The sequence below is a fragment of the Zootoca vivipara genome, chromosome 1 (genome assembly GCF_963506605.1).
Source record: "Zootoca vivipara chromosome 1, rZooViv1.1, whole genome shotgun sequence".
Lineage (NCBI taxonomy): Eukaryota > Metazoa > Chordata > Lepidosauria > Squamata > Lacertidae > Zootoca > Zootoca vivipara.
Genome location: NC_083276.1, coordinates 49,105,747 through 49,129,221, shown reverse-complemented (window position 1 = coordinate 49,129,221; position 23,475 = coordinate 49,105,747). Strand labels below are relative to the sequence as shown.

Genomic DNA, 23,475 nt, shown 5'->3' with positions numbered 1-23,475 from the left:
ACGGCTTCTGCTTCAGCCTGGGAAACCAGCCGTGAACTCTTTGCTCGGTGGTGAACTCAGTAGGTGGCCTTATCTGTCTACAGTATCTCCCTGGAGTTGTAATTGCGTTGCACTTTACTCACCAAGAAATGTCAGAGAAGAAATTAATATTTAAGCGGAGAGGCAAGGTTAAATATGGAAGATTGTAAGATGCCGATATTAACCAGCTATCAATGTGTGGATGCTAGCTGGAAGCCTGGTCTTTGTATTTGAAAGGCTTAAATAGGGGACAATGGCTAAGAGCCATAATGGCTAAATGGAACTTTCGTCTTCAGGATATCAGTTTCTTTGAGTGGGGGGCAACAGTAGGGGAAGGCTGCTGGATAGGCATAGCCTAACATAACGTTTGTTGTCTGTGCCCTGCTAACCTCCAGGTTAGATTACTGCAATGAGTTATACGTGGGGCTGCCTTTGAAGACAGCTCAGAAATGGCAGCCAGTGCAGAATTCAGTGGTCAAGCTGCGTATCCAAGGGAAGACAGTCTGAGCAAAATCTTGTCAAAGCTGTATCAGCTACCAATCAGTTTCTGGGATCAAGTGAAAGTGCTGGTTTTTACCTATATAGCCTCAGGACCCCAATACCTCAAGGGCAACCTCTCCCCACATGAAGCAATTTGGATCCTGCATGCTCTTTTCTGTGGGAGGTAAAAAGGGTGGCGACATAAGGATGGGACTTCTCAGTGGTGGCTCCTCATTTATGGAATGCTTTCCTCAGGGAGGTATGCCAGGCCCCATTACTATCTGTTTTTACTGGTCTGGTAAAAACATTCTTATTCACCTGGAACACACACACACACACACACTTTAGGTTGTTTTCAATCCATGTTTTATTACTGTACTCATTTTTGTAAGTCACTTTGAGTTTCACTTCTCTGGAAAAAAGCAAATACAGTAACAATAATTTGTTTCAAGGTTTCCCAGAGACATTTGGTAGACTACTGTGTGATGCAGGATTCTGGACCTTTGGTCTGATCCAGCAGGGTTCTCTTCTTACATTAAGTGGTGACCAACCTTTGGCATGTGCTGTGTACCGAAATCAATTCCATGTGCATTATGGTAGCTGCCTCGGTAATTGACCAAGCTATGAAGCAAGCAGCAGTGCTCTGAATGAACCCAGACACATGAAACCACCTGCTTATTCAGCATCCAGAGTACAGTATCATAGAATTGTAAAGTTGGAAGGGGTCCCAGGGGGTAATCTAGTACAACCCCCTACAATGCAGGAATCTCAACTAGATCATACATGCCAGATGGCCATCAAACCTCTGCTTTGAAACCTCCATTGAAGGAGAGTCCACCACCTCCTTCCTTGTAACTTAAAGCCACTGGTTTGGGTCCTAGTATCTGGAGCAGGAGAAAACAAGCTTGCTCCATCCACCATGTGACTGCACTTTAGATATTTGTAGATGGCTCTCATATCTCCTCTCAGTCTCCTGTTTTCCAGGCCAAAAATACGCAACCGTTCTTCATAAGGCTAGATTTCCAGACATCTGATCATTTTGGTCAACCTCTGCACATGTTTCAGCTTGTTAATAGCCTTCTTAAATTGATTTTCTTGCACCAGGCTTAAACTGATGTTAGGTGATGTCTGGTCTTCACTGAGCATTCATTCTGATTTGTTTGTGAGAAGATTTTATGACAATGAACATCCATCCTGCATTCATTTTGAGTTGCTTGCAGAGTGATTAAATGTCTTCCCATTAATCCTACACATTTTAGTGCATTTCCCCATCTTTGCATTTCCCCCTTATTTTACTGACTGCTAAAGTCTGTTGCTGTTGTTCTTAAAGTAGATTTGTTGCATCAGATTAATCAACTTTAGTTGCGCAAACCTAAATTTCCAGTATGCAATTGGAATTCCAGTATCCTCCCATAAACTAGGTTATCTGATGTGCATTTGATGGGGATTTAAGAAAGGCCTCCTTAGGGGCTGTAACCAGACTTTGGAACTCCTTACCAAGGAAGTGTCACTTATCTATTATCTTGTTAGTGGCCTTCCACCAGCCGGCAACCCCCTTTTTATTTAAACAGACATTTTGTTTTCTCTCCAGCTCTTTGTTTAACCTGTATTTTGATTGTGTTTCAGCAGGCTATTTTTTTTTAATACACTCATTTGGTGACAAACAGTGGGGAAAGGATTTTGCTTTCATATCATGCTTGTCTGCTTCCCAAAAGCATCAGGCTGACCACTGCTAGAACCCTGGACCAGATGGACCTTTTGTCTGATCCAGCCCTTCCTAAGTTCATTCTCCCTTCCATTTAGTAGATCCGTAGGTTGGGCAGATCTGTACTTTATGCAACAGCGGTAAGAACTGCTGGCCTGCTAGCCAGATATGGCCTACGGGAGCTTCCCCATCTGGCCTGTGCAGTAATTAGACTTTAAAAACGGTTTCCATTAGTGCCAATGGAAACTATTTTTTAAGCCTAATTGCTGCTCAGTGGGAAATTTTTGGTTTGTGAGGGTTGCAGCTAGAGGCAGGATAGTTAACCCTTCCCCTGTGTAGTTCCCCTATGCCCTCATTGAAAATTGTTGCCCTACCCCACAGCAGTTAGACTTGAAAACCTGCTTCCAGGTTTTCCCAACCCTGTGGCTAACCTGATGTTGTTGTTGTTGTTGTTTAGTTGTTTAGTCGTGTCCGACTCTTCGTGACCCCATGGACCAGAGCAAGCCAGGCATCCCTGTCTTCCACTGCCTCCCGCAGTTTGGTCAAACTCATGTTGGTAGCTTCGAGAACACTGTCCAACCATCTCGTCCTCTGTCATCCCCTTCTCCTAGTGCCCTCAATCTTTCCCAACACCAGGGTCTTTTCCAGGGAGTCTTCTCTTCTCATGAGGTGGCCAAAGTATTGGAGCCTCAGCTTCAGGATCTGTCCTTCCAGTGAGCACTCTGATTTCCTTAAGAATGGATAGGTTTGATCTTCTTGCAGTCCATGGGACTCTCAAGAGTCTCCTCCAGCACCATAATTCAAAAGCATCAATTCTTCAGCGACCAGCCTTCTTTATGGTCCAGCTCTCACTTCCATACATCACTACTGGGAAAACCATAGCTTCAACTATACGGACCTTTGTCGGCAAGGCGATGTCTCTGCTTTTTAAGATGCTGTCTAGGTTTGTCATTGCTTTTCTCCCAAGAAGCAGGCGTCTTTTAATTTCATGACTGCTGTCACCATCTGCAGTGATCAAGGAGCCCAAGAAAGTAAAATCTCTCACTGCCTCCATTTCTTCCCCTTCTATTTGCCAGGAGATGATGGGACCAGTGGCCATGATCTTGGTTTTTTTGATGTTGAGCTTCAGACCATATTTTGCGCTCTCCTCTTTCACCCTCATTAAAAGGTTCTTTAATTCCTCCTCACTTTCTGCCATCAAGGTTGTGTCATCTGCATATCTGAGGTTGTTGATATTTCTTCCGGCAATCTTAATTCCGGCTTGGGATTCATCTAGTCCAGCCTTTCACATGATGAATTCTGCATATAAGTTAAATACTGAACCTGGGTGTTTTGTTCTGGGCCCCAAATCTCCTGCCCCTCTTCTCAAAACTGTTTTAATACCTTTGCTTACATGCTCCTGAGCATGATGAAGAGCACAGTGCCATTCCAGCCTCCCACCATCTTAATTTGCATCTGTACATATAATTCAACATACATAACATATATAAATATGTGTTGGGGCTTGTGTTCGGAATCTTTTTAGCACTTCATAGAATCATAGAGTTGGAAGAGATCACAAGGGCCATGCAGTCCAAAGTATGTTGCTATACAGCGGGAATGGGGAACCTATGGCCCTGCAAATACTGCTGAACCTCAACTCCCGTCAGCCCCAGCCGGCATTCCCAAGGTTGGTGGGAATTGTAGTTCAACAACGTCTGGAGGCCACAAGTTCCCATCCCTACTGCACAGAGGCAGCCACAGGGTTAGGAAAGCCTGGAAAGAGGACTACTGTAGAACACCGTGAGCTTTGTTTCTGTAATTTTATAAACGTATTTAAAAATAAATCATTTGACTAAGGGCTTTGTCCAGAGGCAAGGGCTTGAGCCTACCTCCAAAATACGGTAAGTGTGTGTGTGTGTGTGTGTGTGTGTGTGTGTGTGTGTGTATGTGTGTAGGGGGACACACAACATTTTAGGGGAGGGAAGGGAAACAGCGGGGGGGGGGGTAGATTCTGCTAGAGCCCACATAGCAGACAGATCACACAAACAGGTCTCGATTTCAAAGGGGAGTCTCATCTTATTAAGATGCACTTGACACTTCTTAAGTCTTAATTATCCAGTTTAATTGGAAGGAGATGATATATCCTTCCATTGTTTATTATTTTCATGTTTCCTTCATCCACGTGCGGCTTTCAGTGTTATGAGGTGTGTAGGACATAAAGGAAAAACTTAGCACAGAATATTTCTAGCTTTTTGTGAAAGCAATACAATGATGTGGTTATTTGATTTCAGTTTCCATTTTATTATACTGGAGATGGGGAACCTGTGGCCTTCCAGATGTTTTGAGGCAACGGCTCCCATTATCCCTGACCATTGGGCCTGCTGGTTGTGACTGTTGGGGGTTGGGAGTCCAACAACATCTGGAGGGCTACTGGTTCCCCATCTCTATGGCTACTGGTTCCCCCTGCAATGCAACAGACAGTGTTTTACACCAGCAAGGACTGGTGATCACCTACAGGAGCTATGGAAATAAAAGAAGTTGCTTTAAGCTGCCTTGGCAAGTTGCTGGTTAAAGTAAGTACAGTAAAGCCTTTTCAGACATGAGACATCAGGAAGGGCAGGGCATTGGGAGAAACAGAGCAACGCTCCAAGTAATTGAAGCCACCCTGGAGAAATTCAAGGCTCTTGTTTCTCGTCTGGTGGGTGTGCCTTGAGTGCAGCCCTGCCACTGGCTGGCTTGGAGCCAAGGACACTCAGCTTGACTTGCGGGACTGTTTTCTAGCAGGCAGTTTGTTGTGATGTCAGATGTTGTGAGAAGGGAACGCAACTTGGCCGGGCAAAGTCTGCAGAAAGTTCGTCTTCACATTTGGCCTTGTACCACTGTGCAGGGAACTGTACATTCCCTGGCTCACAGATGGGCTTCTCCCACTTTCTAGCCATCATTCTCCTTATACCCAATATGGAACTTTTAAAGTTCTCTAATATTTTAGTTCCTTCGCCCCCGCCTCCTCCACTAGTTTCTCTTATGGACTTCAGCAGCCAGGCTAGTTTTCTTCCCATGTCCATCTCTTTAGTGTTCAGTCAGTAGACCAAATGAGCAGCCCCGTGTAGAGTGTATTGTAGTAATCTAACCTGGAAGCATCTAGGGCATGGTTGACCAAGGTTAGTTTGCGTGGTGCTCCCCAAACACCCAACAATCAGCTGGGTGGGGCACGGTGTGCAATGTGCTTTGCAAGCTCTATGCTCGGCACTTCCCAAGCGCCAAGCTTAGGGCTTGCAAAGCCCTTTGCACAGTTCTTCCCAAGTGCCCGAGAACCACCTGACTGGAGACACTCATAATTGGCAATGCCTGCAAACCCCCTTTGGGCCAGACCCCACTGCTACCTGCCCCACACCTGTTGTCACATATGACTGGCTCAGAGCCATGGCTTGCCTGGAATGGCCTCACAGGCCAAAAAGGGCAGTCCAAATCTGTGAGCTGGAGGTCCCCCACACTTGCACAACATCATTAATCATCCACTCTACTCAATTCATTGCAAGTGATCCAATAAATACTTACAAGCAGAACCGTACTGTAGCAAAAACCCGGTCTCCCACACACCAGTCTTATATAGATGCATATTTGTGGGCAGCAGCCCTATCACCACCCAGGCTGCCCTCCACCCTATTTAAGCTCTCGCATGTCCCCATGTATACAGAACGTAAGCTCACCACACGGGAAGACCTCACTCACTCACTCACTCACTCACTCACTCACATACATACATGCAGTCTTTCTCTCTCTCTCTCTCTCTCACACACACACACACACTCAACCCACGCTCATCCCTATCACTGTGCTTGGGTTGAGGGAGGAGTTTAAACCTCTCTTGCCAGCCCAGGGCTGTGGTGGGTGAATTCTCCATCACAGCACTTGCTGGATTTCCCCTTGTGCTGGGCTTGGTGGAGAGGTTTAAACTGCCCCCAGGACCAGATTAAATATACAGTGGTACCTCGGGTTATGAACTTAATTTGTTCTGGAGTTCCGTTCTTAACCTGAAATCATTCTTAACCTGAGGTAATGGGGCCTCCCGCTGCTGCTGCTGCGCCGCCAGTGTGCAATTTTTGTTCTCATCCTGGGGCAAAGTTCTTAACCCGAGGTACTACTTCCAGGTAAGTGGAGTTTGTAACCCAAAGTGTTTGTAACCCGAGGTACCACTGTATGCCTCTCAGGCTCAGAGCTTTTGCACCCGCTTGTGGGCTTCCCCTCAACATCTGGTTAGCCATTGCAAGAACAGAATACAGGACTATTGAGGCCTTTGCTCTGATCCAGCAGGGTTTTAACATTGACAGGTTGTCCCAGGGCAAATGGTACAAGAGTGCACTGATGGCAGAACAGCTGAGTTCACATGGATCGGCGTTGAGGCTTGCTTCTAGCTTTTTCCGCAGTCCAGCGTTTTCCCTGACTTATTGTTTCCCCGACTATTGGCTGTCCTTGTCACAACGTGCCTCAAGCTGCTTTGTGGAGGATGGGAGGAGGTAGGCACCATTCTTGGGTGTCCCACCCCACACCCCTGCTTTTCTCTCAAGGGAAGAGCACTAATGTGATTTTTCCTGTTTGAATCCCTTGACAAAGTTGTCAAAGTCATGATTGCATTTCCTGCTGTCCGTCCAAAGGTCAGCGCTGATAGTGGAGTCAGACCTGGCTCTGAGCTGAGCCAAGAACCTAAGGTTACTACAGTTCACTTTCAAAAGTGCAGACCCTCCTCTTCTCTCTCGGGGGGGGGGGGGGGAGCCCTTAGCTACCTAAGCGGGGAATGAGCTTTGTCAACCAGATGAAGGGAAACATGCATCTGTGTGAGCTTTTTTGACTTTGTCTTTCGTGGTTTTGGAGTGGGAGAGGCAGCCCTTGTATCCTAATTGTGGGAGCAAAGGGTGGAGCAGAGAAAGGGAAATGGAAACAGTCCGCAGAAGACACTTAAGTTACACAGTTAATTTGACAATAAGGTATTCTTAAATTTCCAGAGTTGCAGTTGTAGTTATGTTTCATAAGGCTCTTCATTTTAAGATATTTTTGAAACCGAAACAAACACTAAACTGGTGAGCTTTTATAAAAATAGTAACATCCTCCTTTGTTAATTTATTGAAGTACTTTTTTCTGATTACACCTGATTTAAGCTTTTACACCCTGCTTTTAAACGGTGTCTTTATTGCAAGCCTTTTCTCCTTCTCCCCTTTGGTAGCTGTTAAAAGAATCTTGCTGGGTTAAACCAAAGACCCATAAGGTCCAGCATTTTCTTTCTGACAGAGACCAGTTAACTGCCTCTGGAAAACTCACAAGCAAGACATGAAGACAGCATTCCTATTTTGATCTTTTATCCCCATGTCTAATATTCAGAGGTCCTTGAATATGGAAGCTTGAGTTAGCTATGATTAATAGCTCCTGCCGTACATTGTACTACTTTCCTGCCCTGTGCTTCAAGCTCTTCAAGCCCTTGTGCTTTGTATTATAGTTGATTGAAGTGGCTGGGCTGCATCTCCTTCTCCTGCCAGCAGCCCCTGCCAGACTGTGCCAGGAGAAACAGGAAAAGGTCTCCAAGCCTGTGATTGGGGCTGATCCGTGCACCACTGTGCCACAACCCTTTTCTGCAAGTTGTCGCTGGAGCTGTGACATGCATGCAGAAACATTATTATTGTTGTTATAATTTATCATATCCATTGTTAATTAAACAATACAACACGAAATGACAAGTAAAAATAAGATGACTTCAAAGTCCAGACTTTCTATTTAGCAAGGGTGGGGAACCTCGGCCCCAGAGGCCACATGTGGCCCTCCAAGACTCCCCATCTGGCCCTTGCTCTCCTGCAACTCCCCTCTCCTATAACATGCCACTCACTGCTCCCGCTTTTAGCTCTCCTTAAATGTTTTTGCCTGGTGGGAATGTGTCCTTGAAGCCTGATAATGTCTCTTCCTTGCCTGGATGGAGGATAGAGAGGCGTGTGTCTTAGTGATTCGCAGAAACTAGCTTTCTGTACAGAGGCAAAATTTATCCCAGTTGCTCCACCCTCTTTTGCCTGTGCACTACCTACATGTGGTGCCAGGAAGGTTTCCCAGAAGAGAGTATGGTTCTGGGGCTGAAGAAGGTTCCCTGCCCCTGGTGTATGGGGTTTTGCAATATTAAGGGCAGTGGAATCAGAAGACTTGGAGGGCACATAGAGATAGAGGGAAAGCAATATGGAGAGGGGGCATAGGGGTCCTGCAGTGTCAGGGAGAAGGCCTAAAGCAGGCATCCCCAAACTGCGGCCCTCCAGATGTTTTGGCCTACAACTCCCATGATTCCTAGCTAAGAGGACAAGTGGTCAGGGATGATGGGAATTGTAGTCCAAAACATCTGGAGGCCCGAAGTCTGGGGATGTCTGGTCTAAAGGTCTGGCCAGCTAAAGATTGTGGATGTCTGGCCTTCAAGGGATCTCTGGTAGTTGTGGAGCAGGAAGAGTGTTGTTGACAGGTGCAGCTGTTCCTGACCCTTGTGACACCGCAGGAAGGCACTTCTTCTTCTGCTGCTGCATGTGACCCTGTCTTACAAACATTAAAAGCACTTAGAACCCCCTTTAGGTCAGGAATAACAATGTTGACTGGAGTTGGGCGATGAAGCCAGTATTTTGCCCTCAGATGAGCTTACAGTTGGAGCCTGTGCAACAAAATAAGAGGCAGTCAAGCTCAAGTGCCGGCAGTTGTGGTTGTGCCACATTTTGGCTCCTGAGGTGGGTCACAAAATAGCTCCCACCTCCCTGCCAAAGAAGAAGCAGGGAATGAAGATCTATATCAGGAACAAGCAGCGAAGAAATATCTCCATCGGGATCTGTGGCTCCCATGGATCCTGCCGCCTGAGGCAGTTGTCTCACCTTGCCTCTGCGGCCAAGTGAGCCACCCGCCACCAGGAAACTCCTGTTTGAGAAACGGCCAGAAAGATTACCATAAGAACAATCCCTTCTTTTCCCTCTCTTTCTGTCCATTGGAGGACTAAGTAAATTTGAAGGCAGAGAGGGGAGGGAATACCGTACTGTCCGTTTTAGGATCTGCTTGTGACTGTGTACACACAATGCCTTTAAAGCACCTGAAAAACACATTTCCCTCATAAAATTCTGGGCACTGTACTGTAGTTTATTAAGGGTTGATGGGACATGGAGCTCTGTGAGAGGTAAACTCCAGTTCCCAGAATTCTTTGAGGGGGAAAATGTGATATGAATGTGCTTTGAAGGTGTAGTAGTATATATGCAGCACCTATATCTATCTATATCTATATCTATTATTATTATGTAGACGGGCCATGTTTGTTATAGTCCACATTTCTTGGAAACCGCTTGACCGATTCCGCTTAAATTTGGACATAGCGTTCCTTGCCAATACGAGAGTGTTTGCAGAACTGTATATTGTTAAGATCCCACCCCTAACACACCTAAAAACGTGATTTTCTCTTTAAAACAGGGCATCAAAGGAACAGATGGCAAAATACATAAAGACAGGCCAGACTTTCAAACATCAACTATCTTATTCCTTTCTTCCTAATTTCACACACAATGCCACAGCAACGCGTGGCAGGGCCACCTAGTCTATAAAATGACTATAAAATGACCAATTGTCACCTCTTTTAGCTCTGAGTTTCTGCCCGGGACACCTATGCAGTGAGGGGCAGAAGAGGAGGTGACCCATTGATTCAAAGAGTCAAAAGCAGCAGGTTTTTGTTTAAGGATGAGGTGAAAAGAACAAAACGTGGGTTCTGGATTGCTGCTGTGAAATGGGCTTATCTCCTTTTCCTGGAAGGTCGGGGATGAGTATTGCTTTCACTCTGGGGGGGGGGGGAGAAATGTTTTCAGACAAAAGGTGTCTTTCAGTTCCTGTGAATCTCCTGTCATGTTCAGTCTGGGGAAAGTTGACTTTTGTGTTCTGCGAAACAACTGAAAGAATGGCACTGACATTTGCTTCAGTCTTTTTTTTCCTGATGGAAGTTATTTTTTATTTATATTTATATTTATTATTATTATTATTAATGAGCTAGGAACTTGGTGGCTGCTGTTATTTTTATAGGCCTCAGAACAGCATAGCAGTTTGCAAAGTGCAAGCTGAAAGATCCTTGCCCCACAGAACTTTAAATCTAAAATTCAACATGGGAAACAACATAGGTAGGGGAAGCAGGTGTAAATGGAGAAGTGATTTCCTGCCTTCTCTTCAAGAATAAAAATCACCCCAAGGCTGTTTGCATAAAATACAACAACAGCAAAACTCAATAGGAAACCTTTAAAAACATCTCAACTAAACAATCCCATTTTATTAAAACTATCAATTCAAAAATAAAAAATAATACATGCAATTATTTCAGTTGCATGTGCAATGTATAAGTGAAAAATTAGCTGTGCAATAAGCCATAAATTGAACCTTCTGCAGCAGGATATAATGAATAGAGTTTGGTAGTTATCTGGCTGTTAGTTCTCATCTCTGTGTTAGGAAGTATGTTTTTCAGTTTTTCCTAGAGAAGACTTCCCAGCTTTTTAAAGGAAGATAACTGTTAAGGCTGCAATCCTGTGCACTCTCAATTGTGGGTAAGCACAACTGAATTAAATGGAATTTCCTTCTGAGTAAATATGCATAGTGTTTCACTGTGTATCTGTTAGGAAATGAACAAAAATGTTCTTAATCATGTACAGTTCTTCCTAACTTTACTCCCACTTCCCCCTTGAAATGATCTGTAACCTTGAAGCTTCCTTTCTTTAAATAGGATTCCTAGTGTTTATCCAGTGACAGCTCTGCAGGAATTTATTTGGTTTCTATTAAAATCTTGGTGTGTTTCAAGTTGTTGTTGTTTAGTCGTGTCCGACTCTTCGTGACCCCATGGACCATAGCACGCCAGGTTTCAAGTAGAAACCCTTTTATCAAGGGGTTAGCTACTAAAATGTTTCCATTTTGCTTTGCATCTCTTAGTCTAGGTCAGGGGTCAGCAACCATTTTCAGCCATGGGCCAGTCCACCATCCCTCAGACCATGTGGTGGGCCAGACTATATTTTGAAGAAAAATAATGAACAAATTCCTATGCCCCACAAATAACCCAGAGATGCATTTTAAATAAAAGGACACATTCTACTCATGTAAAAACACGCTGATTCCCGGACTGTCTGCAGGCCGGATTCAGAAGGCGACTGGGCCGCACCTGGCCCCTGGGCCTTAGGTTGCCTACCCCTGGTCTAGGTGTAGGGAACCAGAGGCTCTCTACGTTGCTGGACTACAGTTCCCATCATTCTTGGAGGTGACATCCAGCAACAACTTGAGAGACACAGGCAGGGCCGGCTCTAGGGGTAGGCTGGGTGGCGCGGGACGCCAATGGCGCGGGTCGGCAGGGGGGGGTGCTGCATGGCGAAGCCGCGCGGAAACCACACTGCGCCTGCCCACCAGCCGTGGGAAGAAACGTGGCGGGGCGGGGGTGCTGGAGCGATCCGTGCACCACGGCGCCAGGGCGCCCGACCCGCTTAAGACGGCCCTGGACACAGCTGACATTTTAGAGGAATACCATAAGAAGTAGCTGCCTTGTGGGATCAACGTTAAATGTCTCCTACGGGTGGCGACTGCTTCCAAGTAGCAGGTATTTGCAGTGGCGAGGAGAAAATGGTCCCTTCCGTGCAGTGAGCTGCTGAACACGCATTCCTTGATGCAAAGAGTGAGCAGCCGTGAAGAGCAGCAGAGCAGCATCTGTGCAGTGTCTGTTCCATGTGCGTAGGACATCACCCCTAATGGTAACATTTTATTAAAAATGTGAATAAGGCTATCATGTAGCGAGGCCATAGCATGGGAGCAACCTTTAAAAAATTGTAATAATATTTTAAAAAGTACTTTCCCAAAAAAAACCATAATTGTTTCTGTTGGGGGTAATTCAGACTGAAATTCCCAGGTGTAAAAATTTATGTATGCCACTACTGCGGCCCGTGTTTCGTTAGCCCCAACATGGCAAACGAGCGAGGTCTCAACTAAAGAAGAATGGCAACTTAAGCTGATGGAATATGCGCAGCTTGCAGATCTAACATGCAGAATAAGAGAACAAGAAGAACATATGTTTAGAGAAGATTGGAAAATATTTATTGAATATATTGGGGGGGAATTGTGTACACTTGAAAACGTTGGTAGCATTTAGCATTAAGATAAATTCAACAGTGTAAATAAGTTTTGATGGATGTAATGGAATACTGAATGGTTTGGTTTATGTAAAATATGCAGGGATTTAAGATATGCAAAATGAACCATGGAAAGAGAAGAACAGAAGTCATTGATATTTTAAGGATGTTTAAATGAGTATTTTAAACTGCAAAACAGAAAATTTATATATTTTATATGTGTGTGTGTGTGTGTGTGTGTGTGTGTGTAATGTTGCTGAATTTTGAATTAGAAATGAAGCAAAGCTGTAGGTTTTGAGAGATGAAGAACTGAAGCAATTAATAGTGCAACACGTGAAAAAGAGTTACTGCGTGGAACACACTAGGATTTTAATGGGGCCTGGATCTTTTTCAACAGAATACTTGTCAAAGACTTTTATACTATGTCTGATAGGACAGCTGCCCTGAGTCTGTTGGGATCAGAAACACTTTCAAGCTAGAGGATTCAGAGACAGCCTCCAGCTTTGCATGCTATACAGAGGATGTTTGGGAGATTCATAGAATCATAGTCTCCAGAATTAACTTTTTTCTCCCCAGTATTCTACCACCCCAGGTTTGGGTCACAAATATTTAAAGGTAGTACATTGCTAAGGTAAAGGTAAAGGGACCCCTGACCATTAGGTCCAGTCGTGACCGACTCTGGGGTTGCGCGCTCATCTCGCATTATTGGCCGAGGGAGCCGGCGTATAGCTTCCAGGTCATGTGGCCAGCATGACAAAGCCACTTCTGGCAAACCAGAGCAGCACATGGAAACGCCGTTTACCTTCCCGCTGTAGCGGTTCCTATTTATCTACTTGCATTTTGACGTGCTTTCGAACTGCTAGGTTGGCAGGAGCTGGGACCAAGCAACGGGAGCTCACCCCGTCACAGGGATTCGAACCGCCAACCTTCTGATCAGCAAGCCCTAGGCTCAGTGGTTTAACCCACTGCGCCACCTGGGTCCAGTACATTGCTACTTCTGAATAATTTGAGGGTGGTAGATTAGAACAGTTCCAAAAAAGCTTTGAGAAAAATGGGAACTGGGGGAGAGATCAAGAAGAACAAATTGAGAGAGAGCCCTGTGAGAACATTTAGCTTCCCTATAGTAGATCCTCAAGAGGAAGTGAGGAAGTCTTTTAGGAAGCTTGTGAAAAATTTTGCTGGGTGGCATAAAAATATGAGAAATTGTCCAGAGCAAAATGTCATGGTGGCACCAGCTTGTTATGTTCAAGAAGAAAATGTTTGTGACTATGTCTTCTGTTCTGCATCCTTAACCTCACATTTTCCTCCATTAGCATGCACTTCTGCCAGCAGCACTTCTTCAGTAATTACAGTCATACCTCGGTTTAAGTACGCCTCGGTTTGAGTATTTTCAGTTTAAGTACTCCGTGGACCTGTCTGGAATGGATTAATCCACTTTCCATTACTTTCAATGGGAAAGTTCGCTTCAGGTTAGGTTCGCCTCAGGTTAAGTACGGACTGCCGGAACCAATTACACTCATATCTCGGGTTAAGTATGCTTCAGGTTGAGTACTCTGCGGACCCATTCTGAACATATTAATCCACTTTCCATTACTTTCAATGGGAAAGTTCGCTTCAGGTTAAGTACACTTCAGTTTAAGTACTCCACAGACTGTCTGGAACGGATTAATCCACTTTCCATTACTTTCAATGGGAAAGTTCGCTTCAGGTTAAGTACAGACTTCCGGTACCACTGTACTAGGCCTGGGCGATATATCGATATATCGTCCAAAACCAGTTTGAAGGCCATATCATGCCCTCAGCTGCAGTGGGGGACCATTGTCTCATTGGCAGTGTTGAAATAAGCAGTTAATTCAGTTGGCTTCGATACATGGAGTGGAGGGGGAAGCCATCTTGTTCTTCGCATTAGGCCACAAAATGCCTTTGCCCAATCCTGTCTTATAGTCCTGTTAGGATTGCTTCCATCAATGCAAGAGATTCTTAGACCAGCAGGAGCAGAGGAATGAAGTGCAGGAAGAGGAATGCTGGCTGAGACAAGACTAGCCTGTGGGGAGATTTTCTACAGGGAAAGGCAAAATCCAGGGCCAAATTGCACAAACTCCATTGCATTATACTTTTCTCCCTGACAGTTTTATCTAAAGTTGAAAAGCAGCTTTTAAAAACGAAGGGCGGTTGGGAGAATGTCCTGCACAGCAAAAAAAGACATGGGAGCTATTTACTTTTCTCCTTTGTGCTATTTTTTCCCAGTCGGGGAAGCCCAGCTGTTTTTCTCCTTATGGGGGTGGGGAACAAGTGGGGGGGGGGCTGTTCTTTTTCACCTGTGTGATGAAAAGCAGCTGGGAGACAAATTTATGGCATGGGGAACAGCCCAAAGGGAATGAACATCTTATCAATCAATCAATCACCAATCATTTTATTGTGTGCCACCTTTCCAAAGTTAAAACCATGTTCAAGGCAGCTTAACAACATATAAAAAAATTACATAACTGCAAACAGTAGTCATTAACAATAAACACAACAAACAAAGTTGATGCTCTGCTCAAAACTGTAGTCTCCTATAGATCTCTTTCAGTCAACACAAAACATCAGAGGTGAGATTATATATGGCTGCTTGTTAACTTGTCATTTGGCCCTTAAGAGAATTGGCTATGAGAACAAATCCCAAGTCTATATTGAAATGGAATAATGAAGGAATAGAGCCAACTTTGTTCACCGCCCAGCTAGCATGGACAATGGTCAAGCATGATGGGAGCTGTAGTCCAGCAACATTTGAGGAGCCACAGGTTAGCCACTCACGAACATAACCTTTACTCTGAAGGGAAGAGGAGTCATTTTGTGGCTAGGGTTGTGGATGGTGGCCACAGGATGAAGCATCTTGGGTTGTTCTGGTAGCACTATGTGCCTGAAGTGACAAAATTTGCTGTACTTGGGACTTTTGCTCTCTGAGTTGTTCCGCTGTTTCTAGGCGGGGTTGGGGCTGGTGCCAACATACAGTAACTTGGAAGTACTTGGCGCCTGATCTGAGACACAAATGTGACCACAGACCAAGGGATATATGCTTCCCTCAGCCTTTCACCTACATTTACTTCCCCATGGGGCTATGCTGTTCATTCTAGTTGCACTTTTGAGAGGAAGGCTTCCTAACATTCTGGACATTTTGCCTCTGGGGCTGGCACTGTCAACAACTTGGCAAGGCAGTGGTCTCAAACTTTCCAGTTTACAGGTACTCTTAATGCAACATTACTGAACTGCAGTAAATGTAATCAAATCTGATTGCTGGTGGAATTCTCAACAGCAGGGTGGGGAGCATTAGTGTTGCATATTCTTATTCTATTGCTCTCAGTGTGGCAGGTTGCATCTCTTGGTAGGACCTGGCAACTCTCCTGTAGGATGAGCCAACTGCTGCCATCTGAGATCTGCGCCCGAGTGAGAGACTTGAGAGATCTTGATTTGTCCTGGTTAGGCAGATAGATCTTGATTAGATGAAAACGGTTTGAATCTTCTGCAAGCTTTTTTTGACCCCTACAATAGGGTGTATGCTGTTGCTGTTGACAAAGTTACTGATAATTTAGAATAAAAGAATCATACTTAAGGGCTGTTCTATATCCATATGTGCTGATTTTAAACTCATTAGTGGCCAGCCTGAAAAAGCAAAACAAATCCTGACTGTTCATTTGATTTGATTCTGAGAATTGCAGATTTTAGGCAAAGTAAACAGTTAAACATTTTAGTTAGGCATTGGTCTCTGTCGCTGAATGCTTTAAATTTTAAAATTAATTGTATATTTTCATTTTCAGTGTACGTTAGACTAGTCTAATTCTGGTCATTGTTTTACAGATTAAAAATATGAAAAGGGGTCTCTAACATGGATTCTATAACTGGAGAACAAGCTTACACAACCTGGTACCCTCCAGACATTTTGGACTACAATTCCCATCAGCCCCAACCTGCATGGCTGTGCTGACTAGGACTGATGGGAGTTATAGTCCAAAACATCTGAAGGCCACCAGGCTAAGCAAAGCTGCTCCAGCAATACAGCAATTTATTATTATTTTTGCATTGCCTTCCCATCTCTGTGAGCTGGATTTTCGGTGTACTCTCTTTCTGAACCAGCAAAAACATTTTGCAGGTTTTGCATTTGTCTGTTGCCCATCACAGCCTCACTGTCAGGCTGCACATTAGATCTGCCAGCACCATGCCACACATCTCTGCGCTGAAGAAGTGTCATGCTACAAGTGCATGGAACACAGGGGATGCGGGGTGCTAAATAACACTTGATTTTTTTTCTTCTTATTTCACGACAATGCCTTCCAATTGAAATAACAAATACCTCTTGTTTCAGATACGACAGCTGCGGAGCACTCCAAATTTTGGAAATTTGGGGCTGGCAACCCTAGTTACGCATGAACAAACGACAACTGCTTGCGGAGCCACAAAAGGTAAAATGAGAATGCAGCATTTTGCAAAAAAAAAAAAAAATTCAGTACTGTACCCAGTGTTTTTTTTTCTAGGTGCCAGTACTCACCATGAAGTTGTTACAGTAAGTGTCACAATTTTTAACAATGAAAAAAAGAGCTGCCAGTACTGCATACACTTGAGTACCTCCTTAAAAAAAGCACATAACTTCTTAGCAACAAGCTCCTTGGAATTGTACACAGTTTTCTCTGCAACATTCTAGGTTATTCCAATCGCAGACCCACTGTATCCTTTAAGAAGGCTGCAGCTGCTTCTTAGTCAGCTCTTCAGATATAAAGAATTGTGCAGATCCTCTCGGGTGTTTAGATCAGCAGAAGGGACCAGGAAGGAAAGAATTTTAATTTACCTCTCGCAGAGGAAGTCTGGTCATTGCTCTCCAAAGTATTGACAGGCATTTAAGGTTGATTGAACACCTATGAACCAGGCAGGAAAGTGAATCAGACTGGACTGGCGTACAAACAGGGAAATAAACCAAATTAGACTAGCTAGATTTGTTAGCACTCAAAATGGAATTTGGACACTTTTAAAATGGAGGTCAGAAATGTCAGGTCGGCTGCCATAAGCCAGGCTAACAACAACATTTGGGCAATTATCCCTCTTTCAACCTGTGTTCGGGGCTGTGAAAATGCAGTGGACTGTCTACAGCAGGCCTCCGCAAGCTCGGCCCTCCAGCTGTTTTGGGACTACAACTCCTATCATCTCCCTAGCTAACAGGACCAGTGGTCAGGGATGATGGGAATCGTAGTCCCCAAACAGCTGGAGGGCCGGGTTTGGGGATGCCTGGTCTACAGCCTCAGAGACTTTTTACATCTCTTTCCCAATGGTGCCTTATCTGGCTACCCAAGTCAATCAAGGACTTGAAGCCCTCATGCTGCCAAAAACTGCCCTTGTGGGTTAAAATGACAATTTAGCAGTGAGTTTCTCTTTGGCTGTTTGACTTGGCCTCCTTGATTGATTGATGACATGTCAGTTTTGAAATCTCCCTAGACAAGCATCTTTGCCCTTCTCTTTGGCTCCAGTTGTCTGGCCCTCCTCCGTGTTTACTGGAACATACTAGTTTGCCCCAAAGTTGCTTAATTTCTGTGCTGATGCCAGCAGAAGACCAAATTATGGTTCAGATTTTTAGGTGCAGAAATTAAAACCTTTTTCTATTTTAATATATCTAGTAACTATATTTTATTCCAACAGGACTTTGGGAACTGACTGTTTTTAAAGGGAAGGGCTTTAATAGTGCCATCCTGGTTTTATTATCTGTATTTTAATAGATTTTTATTAATATTGTTTTAATTCTATTAGAGTTTAATTACTTTTAACCCATTATCTTTTATTTGTTTTTAGTTTTTTGGATCCCCCCCCTGTGTTTTAATTTGTGTAGGGATACAAATAAATATAATCAGGGCTTTTTCCCCAGCTGGAATTCTAAGAGAACAAGAGAGGCATTCATGGTGTGTCCCGGCATCTCTTTTTCTTGAAAAATAGTACTGAATATAATACAGTCAAACCTTGGAACTCGAATGTAATCCGTTCTGGAAGACCATTCGAGTTCGGAAACCTTCGAGTTCTGAGGCGCAGCTTCCAATTGGTTGCAAGAGCTTCTTGCATTCAAGTGGAAGCTGTGTTGGACGTTCGAGTTCTGAGGAACATTTGAAAACTGAACACCTACTTCCAGGTTTTCGGAGTTCGCAGGAGCGTCGCAATGGGGGGGCGATGGGGGCGGTCTGCCCTAGGTTCCACTCTGGGGGGGGGTGCCACTTGGTGCCCCCACCCCTGCGACTCCCAAGCCGAGCCTCCAGCCTCTCACGCTGAGCGGGCTTTTTACCTGGAGTTTGTAGCTTTGGAGGCGCAGGGGGGGGGCGGCGATACCCTGCCACGTAAGGATGCATGCGTCGTTACGTAGCGACACATGTGTTGTTAACGTAGCGGCGCCGCGCCCCCCGGGTGCATGGCAATTTGCCGCCCCGGGTGTTGTGGCACCTTGCTACGCCCCTGGGAGTTCAGGAACTGAAATGTTCGGCAATGGAGCCTCTTGAGTTCCAAGGTTTGACTGTAATAATAATAATAATAATAATAATAATAATAATAATAATATTTTTACAATCTGGGAGGCCTTTCTTTAAAATAGGGATGTTTTGGTTAAATGATACACAAAAAAACTTTTCACATTGGATCTCTGAAGCAAGCATGCAGGGGTCAGTACATCTTGAGACTCAGTTAATGAGCAGAAGGCCAGTTTGCTTCACTGGACAGAAGTGGATTAGAAACAATGATTTTATTTAACATCCTGTGCCCATCAAGGCTTATTTTAATTACTTTGTTCTTCAGTTATTTACTTGCTGTTTCAGAAGCCTCCATGAAAATGAAACTGTCATACACTGGAAGCTTGCCTGGCCCCTTTGCTTTTTCACTTTATACCAGCTGGTTAAATTTGCCCTCCTTGGATGGTCTTTTTATTAGCAGCATTGATTTACACTGTTGTAATCACCTGCTTTAGTGTCTCTTTTCATTCTGACCAGTTTATTATCGTTCTAGTGTTGTTGTTGTTTTAAAGAGAATTTATTGTTAGCTGCCTTGAGCGCTATATTTCTAGTGGAAAGTGGAATATAAATTATGCCACTCAATAATATGTAAAAATAATCAAACTGAACAGAACAAAAAAGTAGTTTGAGAAATCTACTGACAGGGGATTGTTGCGGCTACTGTTACTTTACTCTCGAGTAAAGATGCTCCAGTCTGCACTGTCTTTAAGAGTGTTTTATGTGTATACTATTTACAGTGCAGAGATAACAGAAAACATGTCTGCCTAGTCCGATTCAGAACCCGGCAATGGCTGCTGCCTGCTTTTCGGCCAGCATAAAAGCCTGGGCACCCCAAAACGCCACCCTTTCGCCCTACGTGTGGGTGTGCGCCTCAATTCGGGTGCCGGAAGGAGAGGTCTCCCCTCTTGCTGGTTGGGGCGGCGCCTGGGCTCCGACAACACCAGGGCTCAGACGCCTCACTGAGCCCTCTCTCCATTCTGCTCCATTCCTCATTTCCTCCTCCTAACTCACTGCTCGTGCTCTCGCTGGGTGAAGTGCTGGTCAGGTTGACGGGGGTGGGGGGAGGCTTCCTGTAGGGAGTCCCCCTGAACCTCCTTTTTGAAAGGGGTGGCGGCAATTGTGAAGGAACAGCTATTAGAGTGGTGGCAGTCTTGGCTGGTACCATTGCACAGGAATAATGTAAAAATGTCTGGTTGGTATCTCTGGTAATTGTGTTTTTCTTTTCTTCTGCTTCCACTTTCCTCCAGGGCCTTCTCAGTTTTGTGAGGATATTGTAACTCTGGATTCAAATGTCTTAAGCTTCGCGATAATCATGCTTTAGAGACAAGAAGGACATGAGGAGCCCCACAAGGGCAACCATCATGGGTCCCACACAGCTCATGGCACAGAATCATGGGAAGACAGCATGTGTATTTGGCATGGAGGAGAAAGGGTTTGCACTTTTCCATGGCTCAGAGATCCCACCTGAGCACATAGGTGAGACCCAGACCCTTGTTTCAGCCACTCAGTGCAAATGTTTCGAGCAGAGGTTACACTTGGGAATTTATATATTACACCAAACAGGGTGACAGACAAAAGTAGTGGAATTAATCTGCACTGTACCACCTCAGATTGAAAGTGTGTGTGTGTGTGTGTCATTTCTTTAAATGCTTCCTCGCAATTTTTGTTTAAAGTGCCCAACTCCCTGCAGGAAGTAAATGATGGAGAGAAAAGTTTAGCCGTGAATAGGGCCTACTCTTGAGTCAATGCACTCTTTGTGTCTAGGTTTGAGAAAGTGATGGGGAACTGTGGGAAGCAGAAAGAGAGAGAAGCTGGAGACATACTCGTTCCCCATTTACTTCTTTTTTTGTCATTTCAAAAGCCTGCATTAACTGTTTGCCCAGAGGAACAACAAAAAAATAATGTGTGCAGCATAGAAAGCAAGGGGTGGAATTCAACGCTAGAGCGTTTCATCTGCACAAACATTTCAGCTTCCTAGATGGAACAAGCCCTTGTCTCCTTCCCTCACACACTCTTCTAGGGGTTCTCCCAACCCCATTCCCAGCCAATTTCAGGGCAGACAGGGCAGGAAGGTGGTGGTGGGGATATGTTGTGCAAGCAGAAGTCCTTGCTCAGGGCTTCTGCTGACAGGATTCCTTAGGGTGAACGTATTTCTCAACCATTCATAAAAGCTATAGCTGACTTCAGATAAGGAGGAAAGAACAGTGCTGCCCTCTGGTGACCGGCCCGCAGAAAAAAACTCTGAACCTTTTAGTGTAAAGTGCAGTTAGTGTACAATTCCAACCTATTTTGCCCTTCCTCACACTCGCAACTTAGCTCGGGGACCCTCAGAGTATGGCATTAACTGTTAGGTTCTAGCAAGTACTTTCTTCTTGAAAGAGGAAGTTCAGGACTCTTCTTGTCACAGGGTTTGTTTGCATGCTTATACAACACACCTTTTTTAATTGTTATGTTTTATTGTTTGAATTGACTCTGAGAAATATTAATGTAACCCCATGGCTCTAGAACTGTGTGAGAAAGACTTTGCTAAACTACAGGAGGAAGAATCTGCACCCTCTTTCGGCCTAGGCTTACGTGCTTTTATTGGCCTGAGATGTGGAGTTTGAGGTTTCTCTCTGCTCAGCCTTTTGCGAGGAAGGACTGCTATAATCTACCTTATGTGAGGCATGGTCTTCCTTTGTTTTCTGGATATAATTTTACAGCCTCTTTCCCCCCCCTTCACCCTTCTCTGTGTTTACAGAAAACCCCCCTCTGAAACGGAAGAAGGGGCCAGCCCCCAAGATGCTTGGCAACGAGGTGTGCAGAGTGTGTGGGGACAAGGCCTCAGGCTTCCACTACAATGTCCTCAGCTGCGAGGGCTGCAAGGGCTTTTTCCGACGCAGCGTCATCAAGGGTGCCCAGTATGTTTGCAAGAACGGCGGCAGGTGTGAGATGGACATGTACATGCGGCGAAAGTGTCAGGAGTGCCGGTTGCGCAAATGCCACGAGGCAGGCATGCGAGAGCAATGTAGGTGACAAGAGCAGGGATGTGAGGGCAGAGAATGTGTAGGAGCAGTAAGGTGCTCCTTATTGCAATATTCCGTCTTATGCATAAAAAAAAATTCAATGACTATATGTTAATAGAATCCGGTGTATGCTCAGAAAAAGTGTAAATATGTATAATAATATATGCTTAAGTTGAAAATATAATATTCCAATTTTCACTGAATTCAGAGGGTGGTATTCAACTAAGTTTGACTCAGAGACCCATTAAAACAAACAGGACTAAGTTAGGTCCATTAGGCAAGTTAAAAGATGGGCAATCTCAAGCAGGGTGAGGGGATGAGCAGGTAAATGTAAGGAAATATGAAGAGGGATAGATATATGAAGGGCACACTAAGGGTAGCCTTTTAATGCCTGCAGGCAGCTATACATACACAATGGGGGAATCTTTCACAGCCATGAGATCTAGAAAGGTGTATTTAAAAGGGGGGGGGGAGCAGAAAGTCTCAGGAGACCTGGTTTTTGCCCTGCATAATATTTTGTTGGCGCATGAAATGTGAATAGCCTGCTTGTATAGGAGCCATATGAATAAAAGGTGAGTTTGTCGGTATAGGGCAAGCTGATGAGGTGAATGACAACCCCAAATCTAGGAAACAATAAATGTTGAGACACTTTTCTTCCATCCTGCAGCATTGTGTAGGTGTCCAAAGATTTCACTAATTTAGTGATTGTGCACTTTGTGTAACCAGCTGTCCCCTCACTGCTCCCTTTCTGTGCTGCACTTTTAAGGTGTTCTCTCTGAAGAACAAATCCAGCTGAAGAAGCTTAAGAAGCAGGAAGACGACCAGTCTCGGATGGTAGTTGTGCGCCAGAGCTCAATATCCCCCCCGAACACCCCTCCTAAAATGACACCGGAGCAGCTTGACATGATAGAAAAGCTTGTGGCAGCTCAGCAGCAGTGTAATCAGCGCTCATTCACCGACAGGCTCAAAGTGACGGTAAAAGCACAGTTTAGGTGGGGCTCTGAACTAGAGGGAGAAAACAGACCTCCCCTACCTTCAGTAAAGCTCCCCTTTGAATAACTTAAGTTGGCATGTTCATCAAATTTTATGTAGGGATGGTGTCATTTTCTGATACAGTCGTACCTCGGCTCCCAAACAGCTTAGGAGTCAAACATTCCGGCTCCTGAACAATTGAAAACCGGAAGCAAGTGTTCTGGTTTTCAAGTGTTCTTTTGGAAGCTGAACATCCGACGGGGCTTTCATGGCTTCTGATTGGCTGCAGGAGCTTCTTGTAGCCAATCAGAAGCCGCGCTTTGGAAGTCGAATGTTTCGGAAGTCAAACGGACTTCCGGAACGGATTCTGTTCGACTTCCGAGGTACGACTGTACTTCTCATTGATTCCTGAATTGCAGGGGGTTGGACTAGATGACCCTTGGATCCCTTCCAACTCTACGATTCTATGATTCTCATGGATTCCAAAGGGTCCTGCATATTCCAGGCATTAAGGCCCAGGCTTGTAGACTCTGGGAGGACTCTTAGAGCAGATGGAGTCAGAATGCTGGTGCCAATGGAATTGTGGACTTGGGGTGCTGACTATGCATCATGTGGCTTTTGGGGTTCTGGAATAACTAGCCATGGACTGCTGAACAGGAAAG

At 44.7% G+C, this 23,475-nt stretch overlaps 1 protein-coding gene across 4 annotated transcripts in view; it reads left to right on the top strand.

Moving 5' to 3' along the window:
- NR1H3 (nuclear receptor subfamily 1 group H member 3) overlaps positions 1-23,475 on the top strand; it is a 31,223-nt gene that overhangs the window by 1,446 nt on the left and 6,302 nt on the right. The window contains exons 2-5 of one of the 4 annotated variants that reach the window (XM_035114877.2): positions 16,676-16,763; positions 20,084-20,312; positions 21,577-21,843; positions 22,608-22,816. In XM_035114877.2, the coding sequence (XP_034970768.1) occupies positions 20,171-20,312; positions 21,577-21,843; positions 22,608-22,816 (618 nt within the window). In that variant the 5' untranslated portion in view covers positions 16,676-16,763; positions 20,084-20,170. Of the gene's footprint in view, positions 1-13,312; positions 16,764-16,809; positions 20,313-21,576; positions 21,844-22,607; positions 22,817-23,475 lie in introns of those variants that run through there. The other 3 variants (XM_060274315.1, XM_060274324.1, XM_060274319.1) reach the window with 3 other exon arrangements.